The 25662-nt window shown below is 40.9% G+C and overlaps 1 protein-coding gene across 1 annotated transcript; it reads right to left on the reverse strand.

Annotated features, from left to right (window-relative positions):
* Positions 1-25: 25 nt before the first annotated feature.
* On the reverse strand, positions 26-24846 carry myg1 (myg1 exonuclease). Its single transcript, XM_005944330.3, has 7 exons — positions 24416-24846; positions 23037-23149; positions 16936-17095; positions 14539-14688; positions 11217-11339; positions 9786-9967; positions 26-2670 (listed from the first exon to the last, which is right to left on the reverse strand). The coding sequence occupies exons 1-7, from the start codon at positions 24815-24817 to the stop codon at positions 2481-2483; spliced, it is 1320 nt and encodes a 439-aa protein (XP_005944392.1). The 5' UTR covers positions 24818-24846; the 3' UTR covers positions 26-2480.
* Positions 24847-25662: the final 816 nt, after the last annotated feature.

The raw sequence follows: 25662 nt of genomic DNA on the forward strand, positions 1-25662 counted from the left end.
TCTTCAGGAAAGGAAGGAAAAAAAAGTATTGCACATTGTCTATTTTTGCTCCCTGAACTGAGAGCGAATAGCATGATTTTGGGTCCGAAGTTCAATTTGCAGGAAGAAAAATAAAAGCTGTACCACATGGTGAGAAGGCTATGGAGGGTCTATTTGTACAATATCGGATGAAGATCTTTTAAAGGATGCGCATGCCTCTGAGCAGCACGATGATGACAACACTGACAATATGAACTCCAAGGAAAACCATCACTGCAGTCAAGTGAAACAGTTTGGCATCATCTGTTTGCTTGGGTGTTGTCCTCAGAGGGGAAAACTGAGCAAACCACACAAATTTGTAAATACAAAGAGGCAGTGGAAAAGATCTGCCAGCCAGAAACAAAAATCTAGTTCTTTCTGTGCACACGGTCCGTGTTTTTGTCCTTTATCTGTGTTGTGAAAAGAAAGGGCAAAAAAAATAAAACCCACAAAACTCATGTGGCTATACCTCTCCATTAGGTATAGAGAGGGAGAGGAGGGGGAGCGAGAGAAAAGAAAAAGCAGTGGAGCATTTCTTGTAACTAGCCTGTCATTCTCTCGGGATTAAATCCACTAACAACAGGTCAGGCTGGGGGCAGGTGTTCTGCTGAGGCTCTCAGTAGCCATTTTTCCACAGCGTGGCCAAGTGGGACTCGGTAGTGCTGGAGTCGTCTTAAAAATGCTTACGACCGAGGACTAACACAAAGATCTGGTTTGCTGCTGTGTTGTTAAAAACTACAACACAGACGGAAAATCATCTCTGCTGACAAAACAAAGTATTAAAAAATGTTGCTTTGTAGGGGCTTTGGGTGACAGCAAAAGACTTGCAGCCCGTTTGTTCTGTAGCAGCAAAACCAGCGCATGGGCTAAAATGCAAAGCAGAGCTTTTGAGGACACTAAACATTTAGAATATAGTCACCCTGTGATTTCCTGTGCACAGCAATCAGGCAAGTGCACTTGACCATGAATAAGCCTGAAACTGTGCATGTGAGGGTAAAGTGGAGACTGGGAAGCTCAAATCGATGCATATTAGGCTACACATCAGTCCTTTCCTCCTTTCAATCTGATGCTTCTCTCAGAGAGTCTCCAATTCTGCCACTGTGATGAATGCACCTTTGCTGTGTCCTGCTCCTTTGAGTGAAGCAAGCTGTGAAAAGGGGTTATCTTCTACATCTCCCAAAACAATACAGCATCAGTTGGCAGGGATTACAACACCATGTGACTATAAAAGGCTGTGACAAATGTGTATGGATTGGATTGAGACCTTGGCTCGGGACCAGCACAATAGAGAGCAGAGTAATAACACTAAAACGTGTATCTGTGTGCTTCTGAGACAAAGGTAGCGTGCAAAAGAAGTTGCAAGAGGAAGCGCACATTTCCAAAGCCATTATATATTGTTAGTGCACTCTCAGCCAAATGGTAAACAATAATTCAGCAGCTGAAAGTTGAGAGCAGATATAGATTAGACGATACACCATGAGCTTTATTGCTATGAGCACATGCTGTCTGTGGGAGCTTGTTTTCTTGACATTAGATGGGGGAGGTCTAACGTTTGCCACAAAAAAAAGTAAAAGCAAGAGCGTGTTAGGAGAAAATTAACTGGATTTAAGAATAAATAGTCTGAATGCAACGAAAGGCAAATGAGGCGAAAGACATGAAGCCGAGCAACATTTACAGCTGTAACGTGTCCATTTTATTTTGCACCGCAGTGGCATTTGCACAATGACACCAGCGCTGATGGAAATAAAATGCACAGCAATAAAACCAGAGCGGTGCGTTATGTAGACGAAGAGCAGCGGAAGGTCAGACCCGTGGGGAATGTAATAAGAAGTAACAGGTAGCAAAAGGGGGAGGAAATCTGGTGTAATGATGAGAAAATTCAAGCCACATCTACCGACTTTATTACAGGGAAATTGACTGCATGACTCGTCCCAGTCCCGGTAACCCCGTCACGAGGCTTCCTGCCACGCGGAGCACGTCTTTGTGGCGTTTGGTAATTTAATTTATCCAAATTAATCAGGCCTTATTACTGACGCTTTGATCTCGGAGCCAAAGGAAGTGGCCTCTGTATCTCTTTGTAGTGCTACGGTTAATGTCAGCACGCTGGAAATGAAAGGTGCAACCGTAGTCCAGGTGTCTCTATAAATCAGCGACTGAAAGGTAAGGCCGTGGTATCTCAGGCTTTGAAGATGCTGGTGTCGTTCGGTCAGATGGCAGCATATTATGGGGCGCGAGCGACAGCCAAGAGACTGGGAAAACAGCAGGTTTATTGCCGGATTCAAGCCAATGCTCAATTATTTACCAAAGACCAAAAATATGTCAAATCAGTCTTTTATTTCAAAAGAACTCCAGAACAGACATTTATAAGAACAGGCAAAGAGAAGAAGGATATTATGAGTCAGCATGATGACCCAGAGCCCAGAGTCTGCGTTGGTATATCACTAAACAACGTGGTAATGAAGTCAGCTGTTTCCGTTCGCCGGGGACTGGGCGGCGGCCTGCAGGGTCCTGCGGGCCATCTCCATCGCTCCTTCCTGGGTCTTGTTCCCGCCAATAAAGCCTCCGGCGTGGACAAAGATGCAGCCCTTGATCCCGCTGAGCTCCGACAGCGCTTCATCCCGAACACCACGCCACTCTTCTGGCAGCGACAGCCTGGGACAGGAGCACAGAAGGGCAGGTTGGTTTACAGATGGACACTCTGTGGTCCGCTGATCACTTCATGTTGCGCATTAGTTTTGCAAAAACAAAATGTACTGTACATTATGAAAAACAGCAAACTCTGGAGTTTAGGGTAAAAAACCCCAAAACAGAGTGATTAACAAAGTCCTTTTACAGACAAAAACAAAATATATTTGCACTTCTTAAACTTTTCAAATTCTCCGTGGCTCATATGGTACTAAAGTGAAAATCTGCTTCACAAAACAAGAAATATGAATGTGAACTTGAGCTTTAACAAAGTCCTAAATATAAACTGACTGAAAGCATGAAGACAATACTAGAATATTAATCGGCAAAAGCTCAGAAAAATGCATTTTTATATGTATATTAGTTGGTTGTAACTCATTTCTTTCATAATTTCTGAATGTTTTTGCACAAACGCTTGGATTACTCTCACCCTTTCAGCTTTCATGCCTGCAGGGGTAGTGGTGCTATGTGCAGCCACTCTTGCTCATAGCACCACTATAATGGGCACCGACAAATAGACCAATAAAATAAAAAACAAAAAAACACAATCAGCTTTATTCTCCTCCAGCAATGTGGAAAATCACACCTCAGTGCAGCGACTGGAGAGCCCTATGGTAGCGGAGTGGAGTCAAAAGGCAATCTCGCAAAGTGGGGGAAAGATTGGCTCTGCGATGGTTTACGAGCCGACCTGGAAAACGTGTCTCTGGATGGAGCACGCAGAGAAAATTCATAAAAATGTAGAACAGCTCATTTACCACCTACTGCAGGTAGCATACATCTTTCTACAGCCTTGCCAATCACACCTTACCTGTTATCTAGCGCGTGCGTTTATATCACTCTTTCCTTGACGGGGTTATTATCTCCATTATCTCAGACCCTGTTCTCCTCAGAGGACTTTTATATTTAGCAATGTTTCATTCCGATTTAGGCCTGATTAAGCACTTCATTGTTCACCTTTCACCCACCGCCTGCTTCTGGAATAGACTTTAAATGCTTTTTAAAACGCCGAAATTCCCTAAAAGCGTCGGATGTCATACAAACCTTTGGCTCGTCTTTCTCTTTATCGCAAACTTGATGAATTATGGAACAGCACGGTCGAACTTGTCAGAAATAAAGTGACACGGTTGTCAAACGGTGCATCAGTTTGAAGCGAGCAAAGTGTTTTCTCTTGTTCTCTTTACTTTGAGCATTAACTGCCATTTTTCTATAACATCCATAATGATGAGAATGATTTGCATGTCGACTCCATTATGTCAAATCTTTTATCCCTAATAAGACTGCCATAGGACTACCTGGAGAGGCAAGCATGGCAAACCTATAATCCCCATTAAAGAATCAACCAATCGATAGCTGCACAGTGCGGCTGGAAAATGAGCTCTGAGGAAAGGTCAACAGGGCTGGTGATGAGGGAAGGAGTAGGAGGGGGCGGCTGATGTTGTTACAATAGGCCAGGAAGCTTTCGCTTGCGAGATGACCGGTCTAAAAATAAATCCACAATTAACAAATTAGCGTCTCATGAGAGAAGACCCCCTAAGACCTCAACTGAGACAGATAGTGGCAATTAGTGGGTCATTACAAAAATGTTACTTTAGAGTCGGAGACACATCCTCGAGACTTCATTACTGCATGTTTTCAGCGATATGAACGAAAGCGTGAACCTTCTGGTTCCTCACTGAGAACAGAACAAAAGGCACTTTTGTAGAAGCTGAAGTGCTGCATTTTTCTGCACCTTTACTCATCAATAACATGCACCAAATTCTGACCACAGATCTTCCACATTACACACATTTTTCCCTTCCACAATGTAAAATTTCTCTGCTTTTGAAGACAAATTAAATGGAATTATTCCCATTTTTTCTCCGAGGCATTTTCTCATATGATCCACTGTCATTTTATACCTGACATCGCTGCTTCATCTCGGAATTACAGACATGATTACAGATGACCAGCTCAATTTAATTATTTTTCAAGCAAAAATGTCATACAGTCTGGGTTTTGTTTTTTTGTTTGTCTTGCCCTTTGCTCATATGTTCAGATTTCAGACAAACTAAAGAGATCACCAGGAGACGGGTGATTGTGGAGGACATCAGTCATTATTTTCTGGCGCTTTATCGACTAAACTATCGACCAAAATAACAATCAGATGAAGTAGAAAGGATAAAGACATCGAGTAACAACCATCAGGTTCACCTCCAATACCGCGATACAGCGGGTAAATGTGGCAGCCGCCAGTGTGTATTTCCTGAAATAGAGGTATATGTTTCTGGCTCAGCTCATTCTGCTGTCAACCTACAGTATCATCCTATACAGCACATTTCCAAGCAAGGGCTGCTTTCACTCCCCTCTTCGTTCTCCCAGCTCACATTTACTTTGCACTACGATGCTGATAAAAATAGACCCTTTCCCCCCCAGGTGCAGTAGCAGGGACACAGGCGATAACAACACCCCTTCTGCAGAGTCGGCACAAGCCCGCTGGGAGAAAGCAGGCCACCCATAGAAAGAGCCATCTGGAGCTACGTTTTTATCCATCACACAAGCTATTGTTCCCATGTAGCGCCACACCAACCAGCATATTTGCATTAAATTAAATCTTTGAAGTGCTCCGCGACTACAAACAGGTGTCTTTTCTTTTTAGTCTTTGAAAGCGCAGCCGCCTGATGAGATTCTGGAGCAAAGTGGAAAAAAGTCTAACTGAGGGACCAGGCGAGGGAGGGGCGGAAGGTGTGAAAGGTGAGACAGCGAGATAGGGCGGAGGAGGGAGAGATAGAAGAGGACGTGGAGGCGGAGGAGGAGGTGGAGGAGGGGAGAAAAGGGATTAATGGGAAAAGAGCAAGACAAATGGGGGGGGTGACAAAATGGAGGAGTGTGATTATAGGACTGAGACAGAAATACTCTGCACAAAAAGAGCAAGAAGCACAAAAAACCCACTAATGGGATAATCAAAAGAAAAGAGGAGGAAAGGGGTGAGAGCAGCCACTGGTCAGGCCAGGAGTGAACCAGAAAGCTATTCCAGCGTCTTCCTGTCTCTGTAGGAATGATGTGTTCAGAAGGTCCCCCACTATTTTCAAGCAGTCAACAATGAGCCCCATCAAACCAAAAATAAAAGCACAAGGGCACATACTGCTGGAGGTAACAAGACATGTGGAAACAGAGGTCAGGTGGGCTTCACAGTGAGAGATACCTGAGACCACACAAGGAAAAAAAACCCCACACATGACAACAAAGAGAAAGACATGTAACAGATGTCATGTGTTCAAAACTACTACTGCCAAAGCTACTGCGTGAAGGACCAGAAAGATCATGTGACTGGTACGATTTCTGCTTTTTCCTTGTTTTTGATACTATTTATAAGCACAATTTATTTAGCAACAACCATTTAGTGTATTTATGTTGTTCCTCTCTTTAATGTAGCTCTCACTGTCAGAGGCACATTTCTAATTTTATCTCATTACATCAATATCAGCATCAATTTACTATTCACTCTCAAATGCAGTATCACAGATGCATATTAAGTTGCTGCTAGAGGAGCAGCGATCAATCGTCCAGGGACCAGAATCAGTCGATTTCCACTGTGTTTAGTCAAGACTGGTGACAGCTGGTCATCCGATTATGATCTGTGGCGTTTCATGCATGTGCACAAGCACACGTAAAGCCAATCTCTAACTTTAGTGTGGAAACACTTTACTATGAGTAACGACTGAAAAACTGGCCTAACTAAACCACAGGGAGACCAGCATGAAAATGTTTGTACCAACAAACCCAGTCAGACACTTAAACCATCTTCACCCAGCAAAACACGGACATTATAAAGAAGCTAACAAAGGAAAAGTGGAACACTGGAAAATAACTCAAAATGTTAGAAATATTCCAGTGTTAGAAAATCAGCACTGCTCAGTGTTAGCCATTGTTAATCTTCAAAACTGACTAGGTTACTTTTAAACATATAACACTGTCAAAAGTGTTGTATTTAACACTCAACAGTGTTGTATTTAACACTCAGAGGTGTGGACCCATATAGACACTCTCCAGTGTTAATTTAACACTGGAGATTTTGCTGTGTAGCTTTTAGTCGTTGTCACAAAGGTCAGAGCTCAATTTATAACACAGTTTAAACATTTTGTAGCAGATATAACTCGATCTGACGTCTAAGAGGATTTACCAATTTTAGAGGATTAAAAAACAGATTGTGTTCACTTTGCACAAATTTCCTAACTCATTAGACGGTGTGTTCGATTAGTAAAATTTCTGTTACCACAAAATGCTTTCAGTAATGGAAGTGGTCTAGCTTTCCTGCTGAGTTTGTTGTCTGGATAAAATTGTATCTGACGTAGAAGAAACCGCCACCCAAAATCATCCGACGCGTTAAATGGAAAAAAAGAAAAAAAATATTGAGCATGGCGCTAATTCAGACAGACGGTGAAGTCAAGCTCAGCTATAATACTGGCGGACCAGCTGAACACAACGCCAACTCACATCAGCCGATACACTTCTATACGTCCAACTGGCAAAGTTCTCCCACACCTCACACAGAGTGTGCAAATCGAGCTGCCTGCTCTGCGACTGATTCTTGCAGCTTAAGATGAATAATTCTCATAACAGGTAAACAGAAATCTCACCTGTCCTTCCTTTCCCCTCGACTCATCCACTTGTGCCATAAACACTTGTTGTTTATTATTTATTCAGAATTTTTTCCTTGCATTTACTTTTATTCGCGTTAAGTTTATAAAGCTTTTTTATTTCATTTAAACAGGGCTTTTTACTTGTTCTTCCATTGAAAAAAGTTTAAGAGTCTATTACAATAAGTCAGCTGAGGTCAACGAAGTCACCTGGATGAGTGACGAAACATTTCTCCCACTGAAAACGCTACGTCCAGATGAACAGGGATGAGTTATGTGTATATATAATTTGTCCTGTGTGTCTTTTGCCCTGTCTTCCTCCCCTCAACCCCAACCAGTCGTGGCTGATGGCTGCCCCTCCCTGAACCTGCTTCTGCTGAAGGGTTCTTCCTGTTAAAAGGGCGTTTTTTCTTCCTATTGTCACCAAGTACCTGCTCATAACGGGTTATATTATCGTTTTCTCTCTAATATTGTACCTAACAACACAAAGCCCATTGAGGTGACTGTTGTTGTGGTTTATATTCATAAAACTGAGTGTAAAATTTAATTTAATTGAATACAGCAGTGTTACAGGTGACCCTTCTTCACTCGCACACATGCACAGATACACAAACCTGCTGCAGAGAGCACATCAACCAAAGAATAAATAAACTTTTAATTAATTAACTACAGTTGATATAATCTTGTAAAATACTCTGACAACACGGTTTGCATATTGCTCTGTCACCAGACAAATACAAGCTGTAACAAGATGCGAGTCTAACAAACAGACTGGGAAACAAGATCAAAGATAAACCCACATGCTAGAATCTATCCCCGAGGCAAAACTGCTCATCTTCACAGCTTTGTAAAGCGCAAATCGCTTCCAATACTCTTCCACCTAAGTCACTGCTTCTTAAGTGCACATGCTGACCACTTAGGGCTACCACTTTAAAAGCGCAGATCAATATCCAGCAGCTCATGTCAAGTAAACGAACCAGGGAGGGAACATCAATGCTGGAAAGATTTTCTGCACCAGGAGATTTTTTTGTCGCTAATGTCTCTGTTAGTACCTGGAAACAGGTTTTTGTGATTATGAACACATTTAACACGACTCTGGGAAACATGGACTCTGCAACCGTACGGCACCAAGCAGCTATAAAGACGAATATCTGGATAACGTCCAGGATCAGCCTAGTGTTTGCCATACTTTGGTGATTACGTGTGCTACATTCTGGGATTTAGGGCACAACACACCCACTACAGAACTCCAGTGGGCCCGCTAGTGACATTATTAGAACAGCATTGTAGGTCGGTCTGCGAGAAGCTCTTTGGGTAAACACTTTCCCCTCCAGAGATAAGAAGCACAGACGATAGGTGCTAATCATCTTTAAAATTTCACACAGGGGTGTGGTGTTGTCATCACTGTCATTAGTGAGGGACCTGACAGGAACTCTAACATGGTTTAATAAGCCTAGCACTCTCATTTAAGTGCTAGGTTTGAGGATTCGGGTCATCTTTATTGCTAAGGTATGTCGAAATGCTGCTTATCACAACAGCAAAAATACCACCAGCTGCCAGTGCGACCACTCAGCCTCGTAGCACCTATGATATCAACCTGAAAATCCCACGTCACTTCGTTCTCGACTTATCGTGTTCTTAAAGTTTGGCATTGACGTCGCAATTAAACTGGTGCAAAAGGACAAAAAGGAAAGGCATGTACATGTATGTCAGGCACAACTGACAGTGACTGAGCACATCTCTAAACTGTTGAGTGGCCTAAATGGTATTCATATTACAAAAGCATAGAAGCAGAAAATCAAAGGGGCTTTGTTGCTCAACAGAGCATCTCACTTTGATTCATGCTCACAAAAAAAATCTCGAAATCAAAGCATCTCTCCTACCAGTCAAACTGGCATGTGCTTTATATCTTTCAGTCTGCTGTATTGAAGCACTGGGTATAATTAAGAGCAGAAAAACACACAAGACGCAGCTGAGTGGGAGGGCTGTGCAGGTGGCTGTGCTGAGTTGTGTTTATATTTTTTTAAGTTCCTGGGAACAAAATCTTCGGCTTAAATAAAGTATCTTCCTCATTCTATAAACAACCATTTCTATCCTTGTAGGAGTCCGTCTCTCACCGGATAACACGTCAACCCTCCGTGAGCGGCTGTCACACGGTCCAGTAAGCATGAAAGTTAAATCATAGACCATTGTTTGTCTCTGTCACCGGAGCTCAACTCAACGCAACACGTTGAAAACTCTGAAGCTGTCATTGTGTTAAAAAAAAAAATCCAGTGTGGAAAAATTTATTGTGCGTGACTCAGTTTCACAAAACCCCTGCGAGTTATGCATGCTCGACTTCTGCTGAAGGAACTCATGCAAGAGGTTTCCTCCACGCATGCGACTGAATGCTACAGCTAAAGCTGAAAAAAAGGTCCTCAAATGGTTTTCAATAACATTTTACTAAAAGATAACCTTAAAATTTACCTGTTCTGGAAAGTGTTGAGCCCAGCAGGGACACACTGGACCCTCCACTGTCCATTCTGGTCTGGGTAAAGGACAAACTTAATGGGCGTCTCCACGTGGAGCTCCTTCTCTAAGGCAAACAAATGCTCCTTCCAAGGACATCCACCCTGGGAAAAAAGGAGTACCTCTCCACTGGGATCTATCTGGAAACAAGAATAGAACAGGTGTAACACATGTGACTAATGTGCAAAAATCAAGGACAGACACAAAAGCCTGTGTCTGTGGAAAGCGTCACTGTATAAGAAAAGCAGCAGCATTTTAAACTCATTTTCACAGTAACTTGTGCTTATTTTATAAGTGATAAATGTCTCCTTCAACTAAACAACAACAGTCCTGATACTCTCATCATTTTTGATAATATTTACAGTTTTCAAAACAAGACAGAAAATGCTCAGAATCAGAATTTAATAAAAAGCAATTAAAGAAATTAAATTAGATCTAAGGAGCACAAAACAGAAACTTTTTATTCACATATTTTTATTAAAAATACTCAAACATGAAATTCTGCAGTGAGTTTCTCATCTTGGGCTAACAGATCAGGTGTCCTACATCTGCTTTTTTCTTTTTTGTCTGGTCTGTGTTTAGATTTTTTTTGCTGTTTAGCTTCATTTGTTTCCATATCAACCTCAAAGTCATATTTATTTAGTTTATTTAAACCACAGTCGGTGTCTCAGGGAAAACACCAACTGTTTGGCCAGCGGCTTAAACAAAAACAAAAAACATCATCACTCACAGCCAATTCAGCCAAGTATGAAATGGCTGGGATAAAAATTAGAACCTCAAAGTTCGAGGCCACGGTTCTCAGTCGGGAAAGGGCGGAGTGCCCATTCCAGGTCAGGGATGGGCTGCTGCCCCGAGTTGAGGAGTCTTATTGATGAGTGAGGAGCAGGAGATCGACAGATGGATTGGTGTCAGCAGTAAATGCAAAGCTGATCTACATTCCCACCCTAGCCTATGGTTACGAGCTCTGGGTGGTGACTGAAAAAAGATGAGATTGTGAATATAAGCAGTGGAAATGAGCTTTCTCCATATGGTGGTGGGCTCAGCCTTAGAGACAGGGTGATTTTGGTCATTAGGGTGGCAAGTAGAGCTGCTACTCCACATTAAAGGATGCCTCCTGAATGTCTCCCAGGTGAGGTGTTCCAGGAAAGTCCGTAGGAGGCCCCAGGGCAGACCAGGGAGAGATTACATCTCTCGGATGGCTTTTTAACACCTCAGTCTCCTCCTGGAAGAGCAGGAGGAGGTGGAAGGGGACAGGGACATCTGGGCATCTCTGCAAAGGCTACTCCCTCCGTGAACCAGAAAACCATGAGAGTATTAAGAGGCCCACTGCTGCTGGTGCAAACAAATAAAGAAAACAAACAGAATGAAACAGAATGGGCAGCTTCGTACCTGATGTCTCTTCTTAACAGCTTCCTCCACGACCTCACGAGCTGGCAGCCAGGAGGACTTGTAGAAATCCAGACGGTCCAGGAACTCCTCCCCAACCATCTTCAGTGCCTTCTTGAAACCCTCCTAAGGATAAAATAGAGATTAAAATATGTGAGAATAAAGACATGTTGGATTTTTTGACAGCTGGCTAGACTTAAAACACTGATGTCACTTTAACAGAGAAAGAACTCTGTAGACTCAGCTGAACGCAGTATTCTTTTGATCATTTAGCTTCTTTCATCACTACTACAGCATCAGTTTGACATCAGCTACTTTACGTGAGACCGTGTACCAAACAAAATGGGGGTGATTAAGTCTTGTCTTACTACCTCCCTGCTGATCCCTGCAGCCCAAACCACAGCCCGATTTCACTCTCGCATAGTTTCACGAGCAGAAGCCCAAGAGGAGCATGTGAAAGAAAGCACGGCACAGATATCTCACACACAAACTCATGCACACATACACGTGGTATGTCATGCACAATCTGTATGCATCTGTTTGAGGGGGCTGCATTGGACCTGAGTATTAACAGTCATGGCTGGAGGAGATGAAAATCCATCCGGTTTTTCAATTATCAGCAGCAGCCAATGCAGAGAGTTCAACAGGTCATTCTACCATTAAGTTGTCTACCAAACATTTTCCAGTTCAAATCTTTCTCAGTTTCCCATTTCACAGATATGGCTTCGCCTGCAGTGTTTGGAGGACATGAATTATAATCATGTGAAGTGGAACGTGAAAAAAAAAGAAACAAGAATCAAGCAGGTAACTTAAGGAAAAAAAATGTTGGCATAGTTGACATATATGCATATCTAGGCTGTGGGTGAGTGTGCAGGAAACACTGATGAGAGACAGAAAATTCACACTCTGTTGGTCCTGCACAGCTCTCACAATGACCTCTGAGCACTGATTGCACCACACTGCACCTGTTTGCCCTCTTAGACTATTTTGTAGTTTTGCTTCACCACAGGTTGCTCACTGTGTGTGATGACTAAATTTATTCTTTTTTTTATACTGGGGCACTACTGTGGAGCAGCTGTCTGTTAAAATCGCAATTAATCCATGTTGCAAAGTATGCATGTTGCATTTTATTGTTGTATGTTTGCATTTGGATAATTATTTAGATTTAAGTTCTCTTTTTTTCGTTTGTACTAATTATCTTTGCTTAAATTTTCCAATATTGTGTATCTGAGATGATGCTGCAAATCAGTAGGCTGAGATAACTAATCATCAATTATAAAATAAACTACCATTTTTTGATTAATAGTAAAACATTAGCAATTTTTCATGGAAAACAATACTCCATGCTCAGGTTTCTCCAATATGAAAATCGTCTGTATAGTGTTTTTGTTTGGGTTTTTTTTACTTCTTGCATTTTATTGATTAAAAGGTTAAAACTCTACAGATCAACTGAGGTCATAAACAGGTGTGTATTAAGTGTGCCAGTAAATGCCAACGCTGCAGTATCGTCCTTGGCCTATTCGTATTGTGGGCTGTGATGCTTTTTGCAATGGGGTCATTTTACCCCCATTGCTAGGTGGTTGCTAGGCGACATGATGACATTATAATATATCACATATAATTAAGCTTTTGTGTCAATAAATGATAGGATGCTTTCATAGGGTCTTGTCGGTGTAAAAAAGGCAAAAAAACCAGGTCATTTCACCACGTTGCTAGGTGATTGCTAGGCAACCTGATGCCATCATAATATATGATGTATAACTGAAGTTTTGTGGATATAAATTAGATGTTATTGTAGGGTGTTCTAAGTGCACAGAGGTTAAAAACAGGTCATTTTAGCAAACTTCTCGGTAGCTGATGGGCACTGTGATGGCATTATAAAGCATCATGCATAATTCAGCTATTGGGGATATAAAAGAGACTGAAATTAAAATGATAGGCAGGCATTATAAGGTGTTTTAGGTGCATAAAAGCTACTTTCTGTTGCTTCTTTATTCACAAGGGTTCAGCACAGTGGGCAGCGAGTTTTGATTTGTATTTTTTAAAACTTCTTTTAACCAGCATCCCTTCCTGAAGCAGTGTTTAAGGGATTTGCGTCAACTTGAACAAGTGAATGTGATTGAACCGGTGATCTTTTTCACATTAGGCAAAACTGTAAAACCACAATGGACCCACAATAATGCTTTATAGGTGGATAAATGCTAAAACTGGTACATTTTATGAAAAAAATATGGGAAAGGGATTCAGGGTCTACAGTGGATGAAGATACGTGGGATTCTATATTGTCGAATAGTGGATTATACATTAGGGAAGCCAGAATACAAAATGTCTTAATAGATACTATTATACTCCTTCAAGGCTGTATAAATGGTGCTGGTTGAGATGACCATGTTGGAAATTCCAACAAGCTAAAGATACTTTGATACATGCTCAGCTGGTTTTTCCAGTTTGGAACAGCTGTATTGAATTATATGCAGGCGGATGGATACCTTGTAACTCCCAGATCACCTAAATTATGTTCTACTAGGAGACAAAGGAGAGGTGCCAAGTTAAATAAACACAGTTTAGAGTGTTAAGCGCTGTAACATTGTGCCTGTCATTTTGGAATATCTGGAAGGACTCCCATACTTCCAACGCTTAAAATGTGGAAAGAAAGAATGATTGGGAATGTTGCTTGCAAAAAGATGTTGGGAAGGTTACATCACGCGACTGAAGCTTCGGTGGAACAATGGGACAATTTTTCCACCCACATGTCTGCCTGACTTGGAAATTCCAGATTAATGCAACAGACGTTAAAACCTCTTCGTTTTTTTGTTTTTGTCATTTTTTGTTGTATTTTTGTGTTTGTTAGAAAATGCAAAATTTAATAATTATTTGAATTTTAAAAAGAAAAAGGATAATTTTATCACATTGCTAGGTAGCTGCTAAGCAACATCGTAATGCCTGATGTAGCTAAGAACCTTCAGGGACCTGAGATGTACCTGTGTGCCAATTTTGTTCGCTCATCTGATGGTCTGAGAGGAGATCAGGGACAAAGACACAGACAGAGAGATATTCTGTGTATTATAAAAGAGAACTGTTCTGAGGGCATTGAAGTGAAGAGAAAGATGCTGACTTGTCTGCATGCCACAGTTATACAGTCTTATATTAGCTCATTTTACTGCATTAGGCTGAGAAACGGTGAGCTTTGCTGTGGAAATCCAGGCAATGATAAACAAATAATAATAACTATAATTAATCCCATATAAGAGATGTGAAGTCACACACATGTCAAAAGCCACCTTCTGTCCTGGTATAGAGTACAGCTGCACTCACATGTACTCACCTCAGTATCCTGATCTGTGCTGTTCCAGCGTGGATTCAGGTGTGAGACACGTGCGCTCAGCGTGGTGGAGATGCTGTACCGGGCCTCCCCATCATACTGTGAGATGCCGTTGTCAACAGCATCCACCTCCTCCACAAAGTTCTCATACAGCTGTAAGCACATGATAGAGGCACGTGGCGGCAGAGGTTGTCAATTTGTTATGGCATCAGAATCAGCTGTTTCGTGTTTACACTTATTCCAAGCATAAAATCAGAGTAGTAAAAAAGACAAAGCTTTTTCAAGAAGAATGCATGGAAAGGAATTAAACCCACAGGATATGTGTAGTTACAGAAAATATTAAACCTAAATGAAATAGGAAAAAAGCTGCTACTTCACAAATCCCCGAAAATACTGTACGAGCAGATGAACTGGAACAGCCATATTAAATGATAAAAATTCAACTTCACTGGAAGGTCATTCATGCAAGAGCTGACATTTTACAAGTGACTTATCAGTGGAGCTAAGCTCTGAGGCAAAACTCGATGTTTAGTTTGTCGGAACTGGCTAAGGACATGACATGCAGCATCCTAAAATACGTAGAGCCCGAGCCATGAGTAAAAGGATTACTCGGGGCTTTAAACAAACTGACACATCAAAAGAAAAATGATATCATGAGTTAATAGTGCTAATATTTATAGTGACCCAAGATTTGGCTGGCTTAATGTGCCCGACCATTAAAACACAATGGATGCCAAGGCCTCCTGCTGGCCAAGCTGTCTAAAATGCAAGAAACTGAACTCTGTTTAAATCTGGCTACAAGACTTTGTCGTGTCCTGTCGTGTCCTTTTATATCTGTTCACACTCTACTGCCAACTGTGGGATGAAGGCAAATCCCAAAAGTGTCCTAGTTTGTGCTTTTAAATCTACAGTTGTGGTCAGAGGTTTCATGGGTATAAATGTGATGGTAATTTGGAGAATTTGATCATTTCTGTGAACTGTTCTTTTTCCACTGTGGAATGATTGTACTACAAATGCACACAGGGTCAAATATATAAATACACTTCCACTAATATCTGGTTAAATGTCCCTTAACAAGTTGCACTTGTTTGCACTTTTGGCAGCCATGAACAAGCTTCTGGTATATTTCTGGCTGGATATTTGACCACGCGTCTTGGCAGAATCAGTAGATTTCATATAAACTGTCTGGTTTCCTGGCACGAACCCAGCGTAGTCTGCCAACTGTCAAGAGGCTCGAGTTCAGGCTAGCCTGCTTTAGCCTTTCCAAAACCACAGTACTGAACTGTTTCCAAGTTTTAACTTTTTGGCTGTTGAGTTGAGGTGATGCTGAAGAATTTCAAGTTATTCCTTATTGATGTTTCTATCCACGTTGTGTAATGTACCAAAACCTCTGGCAACAAACAACCCAGAGCATGATGCTACCACCACCATGCTTGACAGATGGCTCAGTGTTCTCAGGTTTCTCAAGCCTAACCTTTACACCTCCATGCCTTCCTTTTGTCATTGTTGCCTGATAGCTCAATCTTTGTCTTGTCTGACCAATGAGTGCTGTCAAACAAATCATTTTTATGCTGACATAGAGAAACTACCAGTTGTAGCCAATCGCTCATTTAAAAGCCTTTGGCACTGTCTTTTAACTTGACACTGTGGAACCATCAGCACCCCCCTATTAAAATATTTAAGTCAGTTTATGCATATATCATATATTTATTGTGTGGATTGCAGAAAATCCAAAAATAAACTCAAAACACTGGCATATGTAAGCGTAGAAATGGATGATCTGGCCAAATAGTCAAATGATAACATTTTGATAACATTTTCTAAATCACAACTCTCTTAAGATTTAGCTTAGAGCAGACGATCTCTTTGATTCGAGGCTAAAGGGTTCATTCACAAGCATATCCATCCTGTTTCCCCTCTGACCTTACTGCTAAAGATATTATCATAAATGGTGAATTGTGTCTCAGTGTCCCAACACTACAGATCGTTTCACACGATTCTGTCTTTAGTTTTCAAAATAACCGACAGAAGATGAAGAACGCATCCAACCCTATTGTTTATGTATAATAGGACAGTTTGGAAGGATTTCAGGATGCAATCTGCACAATTCTTCTGAAAAGCCAAATACATGCCAAATTAGGATGCTGTGTCCCTTATTTTCTATTATAATTTTGTAATTGACAAGCTTGCCCACTTAATAGATTTTTGTAATCTCCCTCTTCCAGCTTTATCGTGAAATTAACAATGTTCAGGTTCCACTCACCAGCTGAGAAAATGTTTTTTTTGGCACAAGTGGACCAGTGGAAAACACATTTTCAATGGCGTGTTTATTTTGTGAATAAACATACAATCGGTAGAAATCCACTGCCTGCTATAAATCTGTCATCTTTTTCCTCTCACCTTGTCATAGAGCACTTCCAGCTGCCTGTCGTTCTCCTTCAGCTGCGTGAGCTGCGACAGCACTCGACGGCCAAAGTGCAGGTAGACCAGGCCGGCAGAGCTGAGCTTGGTCAGCCATGGCTTCTCTGGACACAGGCTGTTGAAGGTGTCTGAAAAAGTCCTGAACAACAGGAAGGAAATGTGTTTATTAGTCTTTGCTAGGGATGGGTATCGTTTAGGTTTTATCCGATACCGGTGCCAAATCGGTACTTTTGAAACGGTGCCGGTGCTTAAACGGTGCTCGAACCGGTGCTTAAAGAATGGAGAACACAAAATTGGTCCAAAAACCTCTCATGTTCAGCTGTTTTTTTGTAAAAAGATAACAATGTTAGCCTTTTCTGCAGCTATGGGGCATATATGGTATCACTCTTGGCTGGAAGCAGTGCTTAAACAATGGAAAAAACACAAACTTTGTCCAAAAACCTCTCATGTTTAACTGTTTTCCACTTTTTCTTTGGTCATTTTAGCCTTTTTGGCCAGGGTGAAGGGAGTATCTGCCATCAAACAAGAAGACAGCCGCATGTAGCTATGATGATGTTTGCTAGTTCACCTTACATGCATTAATGTAATAACGTGGTTAGCCTACTCAACGTAAATTACACACGAACAACATTAAGCTACTCACGCAGAGAAGAACGGCTGCTGCTGCATCATCATCCTCATCATTTCTGCTACACTGGCAGGGCTAGGGGCCAGGACTCTCCTCTTCGTGTTTTTGGGGGATGTTGCTCCGGGTCCGATAACTGGCAACCCACCCGACGTGCACGGTGTGAGGTCTCGCAGCAAGCTATCAAATACGGCGCATTTCTCGGCTTTTAAAAAAACGCTATGCGTCGCCAGCTGTTTCATCGGATTCTTGGTGTTACCTCCTTTGACAGTATCACAGTATCAGCTTAAAGCACTTGTTGCTGCTGAGTTTGCATATTTTGCTGTGAAGTACAGCCAGACTTTTGACCGCTTCGCCTTGGGCATTTTTAATCTGTAGCTCTGCTCTAAAAGAACGTACGTACCTGGCCCCGCCTACTATCCTCGGAAACGTAAAATGATTGGCTAGAAGTGTATCACAGCTCAGGAAAAAAAAGCACCGAAATAAAGCACCGAAATGTGCGCTGCTTTTCGGTCTGGTTACTACCGTTTATGTCAGAACCGGTGCCATCATGGCACCGGACACCGGTACCCATCCCTATCTTGTTAACATTTACCATATATACTGTGTAGCGAGAGAAGAACGGATTATTTATTTTAAAAAAACCAAAAAAAAAAACTTAATATTAATATTTCGTTCTAAAGGCCAATCACTAGACTTTTTTTCTGCTCATAACAAATAATTCATATTTTTTTCTCCTCTTCAGCAAAATGCTGCATCTAGCCATGTGCTTGAAATGATCAATAATGACGCACTGGTTTGTAAGTGTGAGCTCACATAACCACTGGAGGCCTCTCAGACACGTGCTGAGATGGGTGGGCTCCAGCACAGAGTCACTGCTGGTCATTTAATTCAGGCTTAATTAGGATGCTCGGGCAGCAGCACAGCGGAAAACCGACCATCAAATGAATGAGTGACATACTAGGGAAGTAGGGGGTAATCACAGCCATTAAAGGGCTAATTGGCCGTGCAGAGGCATTTCTATGCTGATGATCATAAAATGGAAGTGAATGAGAGAGAGGAAAATGACAATCTGAAACGAAGAACGGCTAAAAGAAAAAACACTTACGAAGAAAAAGTCATCAAACTGTTTGTGTGAAGTCAAGATCAAGCAACATCTCGCTGCATTAAAATGGGACAGTTCAGCTGAGCGCTGGTGATATTTAGGCATAAATTAAGTTTTATTTAAACATAATTAACATATAGTGTGCTTCACATACTGCACCAGCTGCACCACTTAATGTTGCTGATGTCTCTCTGTGTCATTAGAGGAAATTTACTTATTCAGAATTATGCAGATGAATTTGTCACTGATACCTCCAGGAGCTGGACTACAAACCGACTCCAAAGTAGCCTCAATGCCTCATTACAACCGTGTTTAACCCCAAATCTGAATGTTGTCTACAAAACACTGATTACAGCACATTAACTCAAAATACTTTTAGATTAACTTAACTCAGACCTTATTAGTGAATTTCTCTTTTTCTTTAGTGACTTCAATTACTGTAGAAACTTGGAGATGTTTTGATAAAGATTCAAACTGTCTCCAGGTTTTGCCTCCCGTGGTGGGCATTTTGAACAAAAAAGGTCGTTCAGATCATCTCAAAGTGGAAGGGGCACCTAAATTATGTGTTTTTGTATTTGGTCAGTGTCAGAAACTCTGATGCAGACTCGAAAGACAAAGACTTGCAGTTCACAATGTCATCTAATGCATCTAATTCAGTCGCTTCCAACAAAATTGCTTAATCAGGACTTAATACACACAACCTAATGAGATTGAAAATTTCCTCAGACAAACAGGATATATGGAGACTTGGATTAAAAGTGCCTCATTATATTTTCTCCCACTAACCCGAAAGAAACAGAAATATCTTTCATATTCAGATATGTAATATGTTGAATATGTAATCGGACAATTGTTATCTAAGTACTTTGATTTATTCTTCATGTTAGAGTTGTCTTTTTTACTAACTGCTCAGCTCATTTTTGTGACACACACCTTATCTGTGCAACACGGTGGAGAGAGCAGCACCTCACCCTGCTTTTTTAAACCAGCCTCTCCGGGAAGAAAACACATTAAAGAGATTTGTTTTCATTTTACTCTGATGCGATTATTTCCATATATTCCTGATAATAATAACAGAACCAGAACGTCAGTGTCGTAGCGGCTCATCCGGCTTATCCTCCATCTAAATTCACAGGTTACTGTAATGTGTGAAGTACACAAGGAAAGTGGAGAGTTTTCTTGTCACTGGTTGGCTGTATTGTACAAAATAATGAGAATTAATGCCATTACTCTAGGAGCAGCAATTCTTGTGAACATGGAAAAATCTCCATAAAAATGCTGGATATTACCTCGACTTTACAGCTTGTACAAGGATGAATTCTGACCAATGCTACAGCAGGAGGAGTGACGCTCTTGAATTGTGGAAATACAGATGACAGAAAGACTTACAGAGCGTTTGGTGTTGGTGTGGTTTGATTTGTCCACTTCTTTTCAAACCTGCTGGATGCTCCTTTTTTTAAGTTATCCATGTCATTGAACACCAAGATGTACTTATTTTTCGGATTGTTTCTGTGCATAACTATAATTCACAACACATGAAAATACAGCAAGAAATTTAGTGACTCGGCTCAAACACTGTTTAAAAAGAATACTATTACTTGGTAATTTCCCAGTTTCCTGTGCGGTATAATACCTGATGGAAAATGAGGGCTGGGAAGAGAGAAAATGTCTAAGAGCAAATTTTGCCTGTTTGTGGGGTTTTTTTGAAAGTAAACAAGGAAATGCATTTTCATTTATAGCCAACTGTAAACAAATAATAGAACAGACTCAATAGTTTAAGTCTCAGAGAGCTTCAGATACTAAATGATCTATGGGGCATTGCTGATTACACTTTTCCCATCAAATGAGTTCAGCAAGAGTTGTTAAGTCAACTCAGTGCATTGCAGTAACGGTGATTTAATTTAAAAATTGTTGTACTTTTGAGAGGCAAGCACCAATGACTCCATACATTTGCACCATTACTGTCCATAAATTCATTCATTTTCTTCCATTTATTGAATTCAGGGTCACTGTTGGACTGCAGCTTATTCCAACTCACATAGAGCAACGGCAATGTTTTTATACATTAGTATGTACAGAGTACAGCCCGAACAGGCTGCCAATCTATTGTAGAATTACAATAAAGGGCTTTTCTATTCTATTCTAGAAAGGCTCGTCTTGCTGGTGGATTTGAAACTAAGACCTTCTTGCTGTGAGGTGACAGTGCTAACCACCATGCCACCACCATTACTGATATTCATATTTAGACCCAAATGCAGACATTATTACAGTAGATCAATCCCAAATATTAAATAACTGATCAACATTTGGTCACATTATAATGCAGTGGTCCCCAACCCCCCGGGGTTTTCAGGGTTTCCCTGGGTCTTTTCCCGTGTTGTAATTGAAAGAAATATTTCTGCGTTACCACAGCAACCAGAGAGCGTTAAAGGGCAGAGAGGAGGATGTTACTTTCAATATTGTTGGTGCATTTCAGGAGGATGCTGCTAATAAAGTTATACAATTACATTGTGAATTTGCGTTTATCACTATATTTACAAACTACCAGTTTTTGTCTCGGTCGTATCGTTTTATTTTGTTGCATTTATCCGCGACACATTCAAGTCCGGTCCGTGAAAATATTGTCTGACATTAAATCGGTCCGTGGCGCAAAAAAGGCTGGGGACCGCTGTTATAATGCACTGAAGATATGCAATAAATTCATGAGAGAAGGAAAGCTGCAGTATCCAAAAATCATTTTTCCTACATTGTTAAAGGTCCAAACTCAGTGAGAGTAGCAGTCAAATCTGCAAAAAAGGTTTTCCTTTTGCTGTTTATGACAAGCTGCAAAATGCAGAGCATGTTTGTCACCGCTGAAAAATATGTTTACTCACCTATAATTCTTTGTTAAGTCAAAGCAGTGAGTGAGCCGAGCATAAGCAACCAATCTTAATAATTTAACTGGGTATATATTTCTTAGCCTTCAAATTTATAAAATGTATTTTTAAACATTTTCTAATTAGTAGTCATTTGATATTTGTAAATATATTTATATATAATAACCACAGGTCCTTTAATGACTTGCACTCTTGTAATTGCATGCTATTTTATTTGACAGAATGTGTCTGCGATTCATTGGTACTGCTGTCAGCTCAATCTGTATGCTGTCACAAGTGAAATTGAAATGAGGACTACAGTTGTTCTCGCCAGCTCCTTCTCTAACTTCCTGTCGCACCAATCCCACTTACATTCATCTGTGCCATCACAACCATCTTGCCCCCCATCCGGGCATGTGAGTGACAGCCACAGCCTCCTGTGGCCCCGACAGCACTGCTGCAGCCTCTGTGCCTCGTGAACCGACAGCAGGGGGGCGTTCAATTCAAGGAGCGCTAATTATCACTAACCGCCTGCGAGGAAGAGAGCCCTGGCATATCTTTATCGCCGTGGTCATAAAAGCTATGGCTGATTATCATCAGGACATTAAGCTGACAAGACACCTGGAATAGGCTGATTACTCAACGTGATGAGACGTCGACTGAATGCAATCATCAGGAAGAAATTCTACACAAAACACAGAGCCTGTTACCTTATGATTCATGCAATCAGGGTGCTTCAAAGATGTCAGAGCAGAAGCCACCCCGAAATGTAGTTTCTCATCATTAGAACTCAGATAATGAAAAGAAATCCCAAAGGCTGTACGATGACGATGTTAAAGTGGGAAAAATCCAGGCGTAATAATTCCGATAAATTATTTTGGCTTGCTGGAGACAGTGCGCCTCAGCGCTTGGAAGTGACTGGAGATTGGTGCGTGAGCTACTTTAAAGATTACGCTTCCTTCCATTGGTACATGCATATATTAGAGTCTGACCGATATAGGATTGTTAAGTCTGATACCAATATTTGGTAATTTCAAAATCCAATAATCTGATATGTCAGCTGTTTCTACTTTTAGAAAAATAAAATCTAAACAGAGTGGCTGACAGGGAAATAGAGAGTTCCCTCTGTTGGACAAACTATGTAACATCAACACTCATAACATGGCTGAGTGGTGTTTCTCCTGAATCTTCTTTATCTTTTAAAACATTCTTTTGTTGATCCTTAAAACTACCAATACAGACAGAAAACACGAACAGCTCAAAATGCAACACCATGTTTTTTACAGCACTTGGAACAAAACAAGATTTTAATCTTAAACTTGAAGTGAAATTTTTCAGCTGGCATAAAATTAATCTGTGATATGATCCTGACCTTTACTGTTGATGAACAGTGAAGATTAATCTCTCCCCCAGTCTTAGTTCAGAGTACATAATATTTTAGAAATCTACAGCTATAAATTTCTCTCTTTTCAGCAGCTTACTGCCAGAACTGCACCTCTGATGGTGGTCATAGCGGTGCCTCTTTGGGTCAAACTCTCCTCCAACGTCCACAACAATGTCGCACTCCGCCAGCTGTGCAGGGTCCCTGGTGCGAATGATTTCTCCATCCTGTGCAGCAAACAAAAAGAAATATATGTCAAACTAAATTAATAATCATTATTATTTTATTATTTGTTTACTTGTATAACACTTATCAACACCAACATTCAAAGTGCTTTCCAGAAACACAGGAAAAAAGAACAAACTAGCATGAAATTAAAACGATTAGTCTTTAAATGCGATGTGGGAACAGTTAACATGTTTCTGCCTGAGCATCTGAGGCTGCTTGGTGTTTGGTACGGGAACAGCAGTTTTAGTATATATTCTGGGCCCAGATCATGAAGGGCTTTTAAAGTAATGACTATAATCTGAAAATCAGTTCTAGAAGTAATGGCCCGCCAGTGTAGAGTCATTAAGACTGGCGTAATATGTTCAGTGTTCTTGGTTCTTCTAAGAAGTCTGGCTGCTGAATTTTTCACCATCTGAAGTCGATTTAATGCTTTCTGATTGATACCTGTTAAAAGACCATTACAACAATCTCACCGGAGGGAAAAGAAAAAAAAACACGTGAAAAATTAGACCATAGAAGCCCAGCCCTGTGTTTGGAGGTCCAACCTTTAAACTTTGACTGTATAAAGTATACGTCAATTCAAATATGCAATCAAAATGTTTCTGTTAAACTACGCGTAAATCACAGACATGTAGAGGTAATCAAATATGGTATTTTTGTTACTAATATAAATTATAAAAATTACAAATATAAACAACAGAGTGCCACAAAACAACGGTACAGCTACGACAGGCTATAACCTGGGTTTGATCACAGGTTTTATTAGGGCAGTGCAGCAAATCTCTGATCAGTATCTGATCAATATTATTTTATCACCCATATTAAGTATTTAGAGACAAAATGTGCTATTAGGTTGAGATTAACTTAATTAAAAACTCCCTCAAATGTTCTGCAAACCTGGCTACACACACAAAAAATGTATTTTTAGTTTATTCAGACCATAACACTGAAATGTGTGACATGTTCACCGTATTACGTCTTATGCTGTAATCGTTTTTGCAATCCGTTTACACACAGCGCCCCCTTTTGGTGGGTTTTTTTTTGGCATTACACTGGATCCATCAACAGAAGACAAGATTAAGTGTTGTTTCCAAAAATGCAGATGTGGCTTTATCCTTACGGTGAGGACTTCCTGGGAGGATTTAAATTCTACCTAGCCAGTAACGATGAGCACAGTGATTACATTAAAAAAAATTCAAAGCACAGCGTGGAGTTAGCAATAACCCCAAACATGTTTCTATCAATCTGCAGCGTGCTGCACCCACCGAGTACTCGGGTAACTGCCGGAGGAAGAAACAAGCCAGAACCTCGTCGCAGTGGAAGGTCCCGTTGTGGGTTCCGATCTTTGTAACGGTCATGTTTTCGGTGCAGAGTCTCTTCGGCTCACTTGACATGTAGCGCGTTTCTCCGTTAGCAAAGTGCACGGGCGAACTAAAGCAGCTAACCCGCGAAAATACCCTTCGTGACACACCTGCTGTTTCACTGGTTACCAGAAAATATCTGTTTTTTGTTAATTTAAGCGCCAAAGAAAAAACACGCACGACCCACATCCAGAGAGTAATCCACGAGACGTGCCAATGGCGGACAGGTTTGACAGCCGGACCGGATGTGCTGCTCCTGTTTAGAGAACTAAAAATGCCGGGGAGCATTTTTGTTGTTGTCACCATTGTTACCGTTGTGTTGTTTGCCTTTATGGGCTTAAATAACTCACGCAGACAGTGATAAACAACACTGGTGACAACAACACAGGTAATTAAAGCGATTACATTATCTCAGAAGCTCGTTTGCAGGAGAATGCTTTTATGCTAGCTCAACTTGTGTACAGCAGAGGACGCTGCAGAGTTAAAAAAGCAGGACTTGGACACTGTGTAGTACACAAATAGTTAATTATGTACTACTGTACATGATTTATTTTATTTAAAAAATATATTCTACAATTACATAATAATAATAAAAAATTATGTTAAATTTACAAGCATTCGCTGTTTCGTATTCTCATACAAAATAGATATTTGTCAATGAGAGAAGCAAGAAAAGATACAAGGAGGTGAAGTGAAGGTGGAATAGTTTAAATGCCTGGGGTCAACTATCAAAAGCAGGGGACAGTGCACAAGAGAGGTGAAGCAGAGAGTGCATGCAGGGTGGAGAGGGTGTAGGTTAGAGTCAGGGGTGATTTGTGAGAGAAGGATGGTAGCAAGATTCAAAGGAAAGGTTTAGAATCAGAATCAGAATGGGGTTTATTGCCAAATGTTGAGCAGGTTTACAACATTAGGAAATTGCTGCGGTGCTTCAGTGCAAACATGGTGTCATAAATAACACTTAAATAGACATGGAAAAAATAAAAGTAGGGATAAGAATTAAAAGTGCTACGTGGAAAGATATGTGCATGAGATATACATGAGATATATACATGAGAGTAAGAATTAAGAGTGCTACGTTGAAAGATATATACATGAGTGCAGGTGGTGATCAGTGCCAAACATGGAATGATACAGTGAACACAGCGTAGGGT

This window comes from Haplochromis burtoni, unplaced genomic scaffold (assembly GCF_018398535.1).
Source record: "Haplochromis burtoni strain Fernald_Lab_line unplaced genomic scaffold, NCSU_Asbu1 Contig_403, whole genome shotgun sequence".
NCBI classification, from domain to species: Eukaryota; Metazoa; Chordata; class Actinopteri; order Cichliformes; family Cichlidae; genus Haplochromis; species Haplochromis burtoni.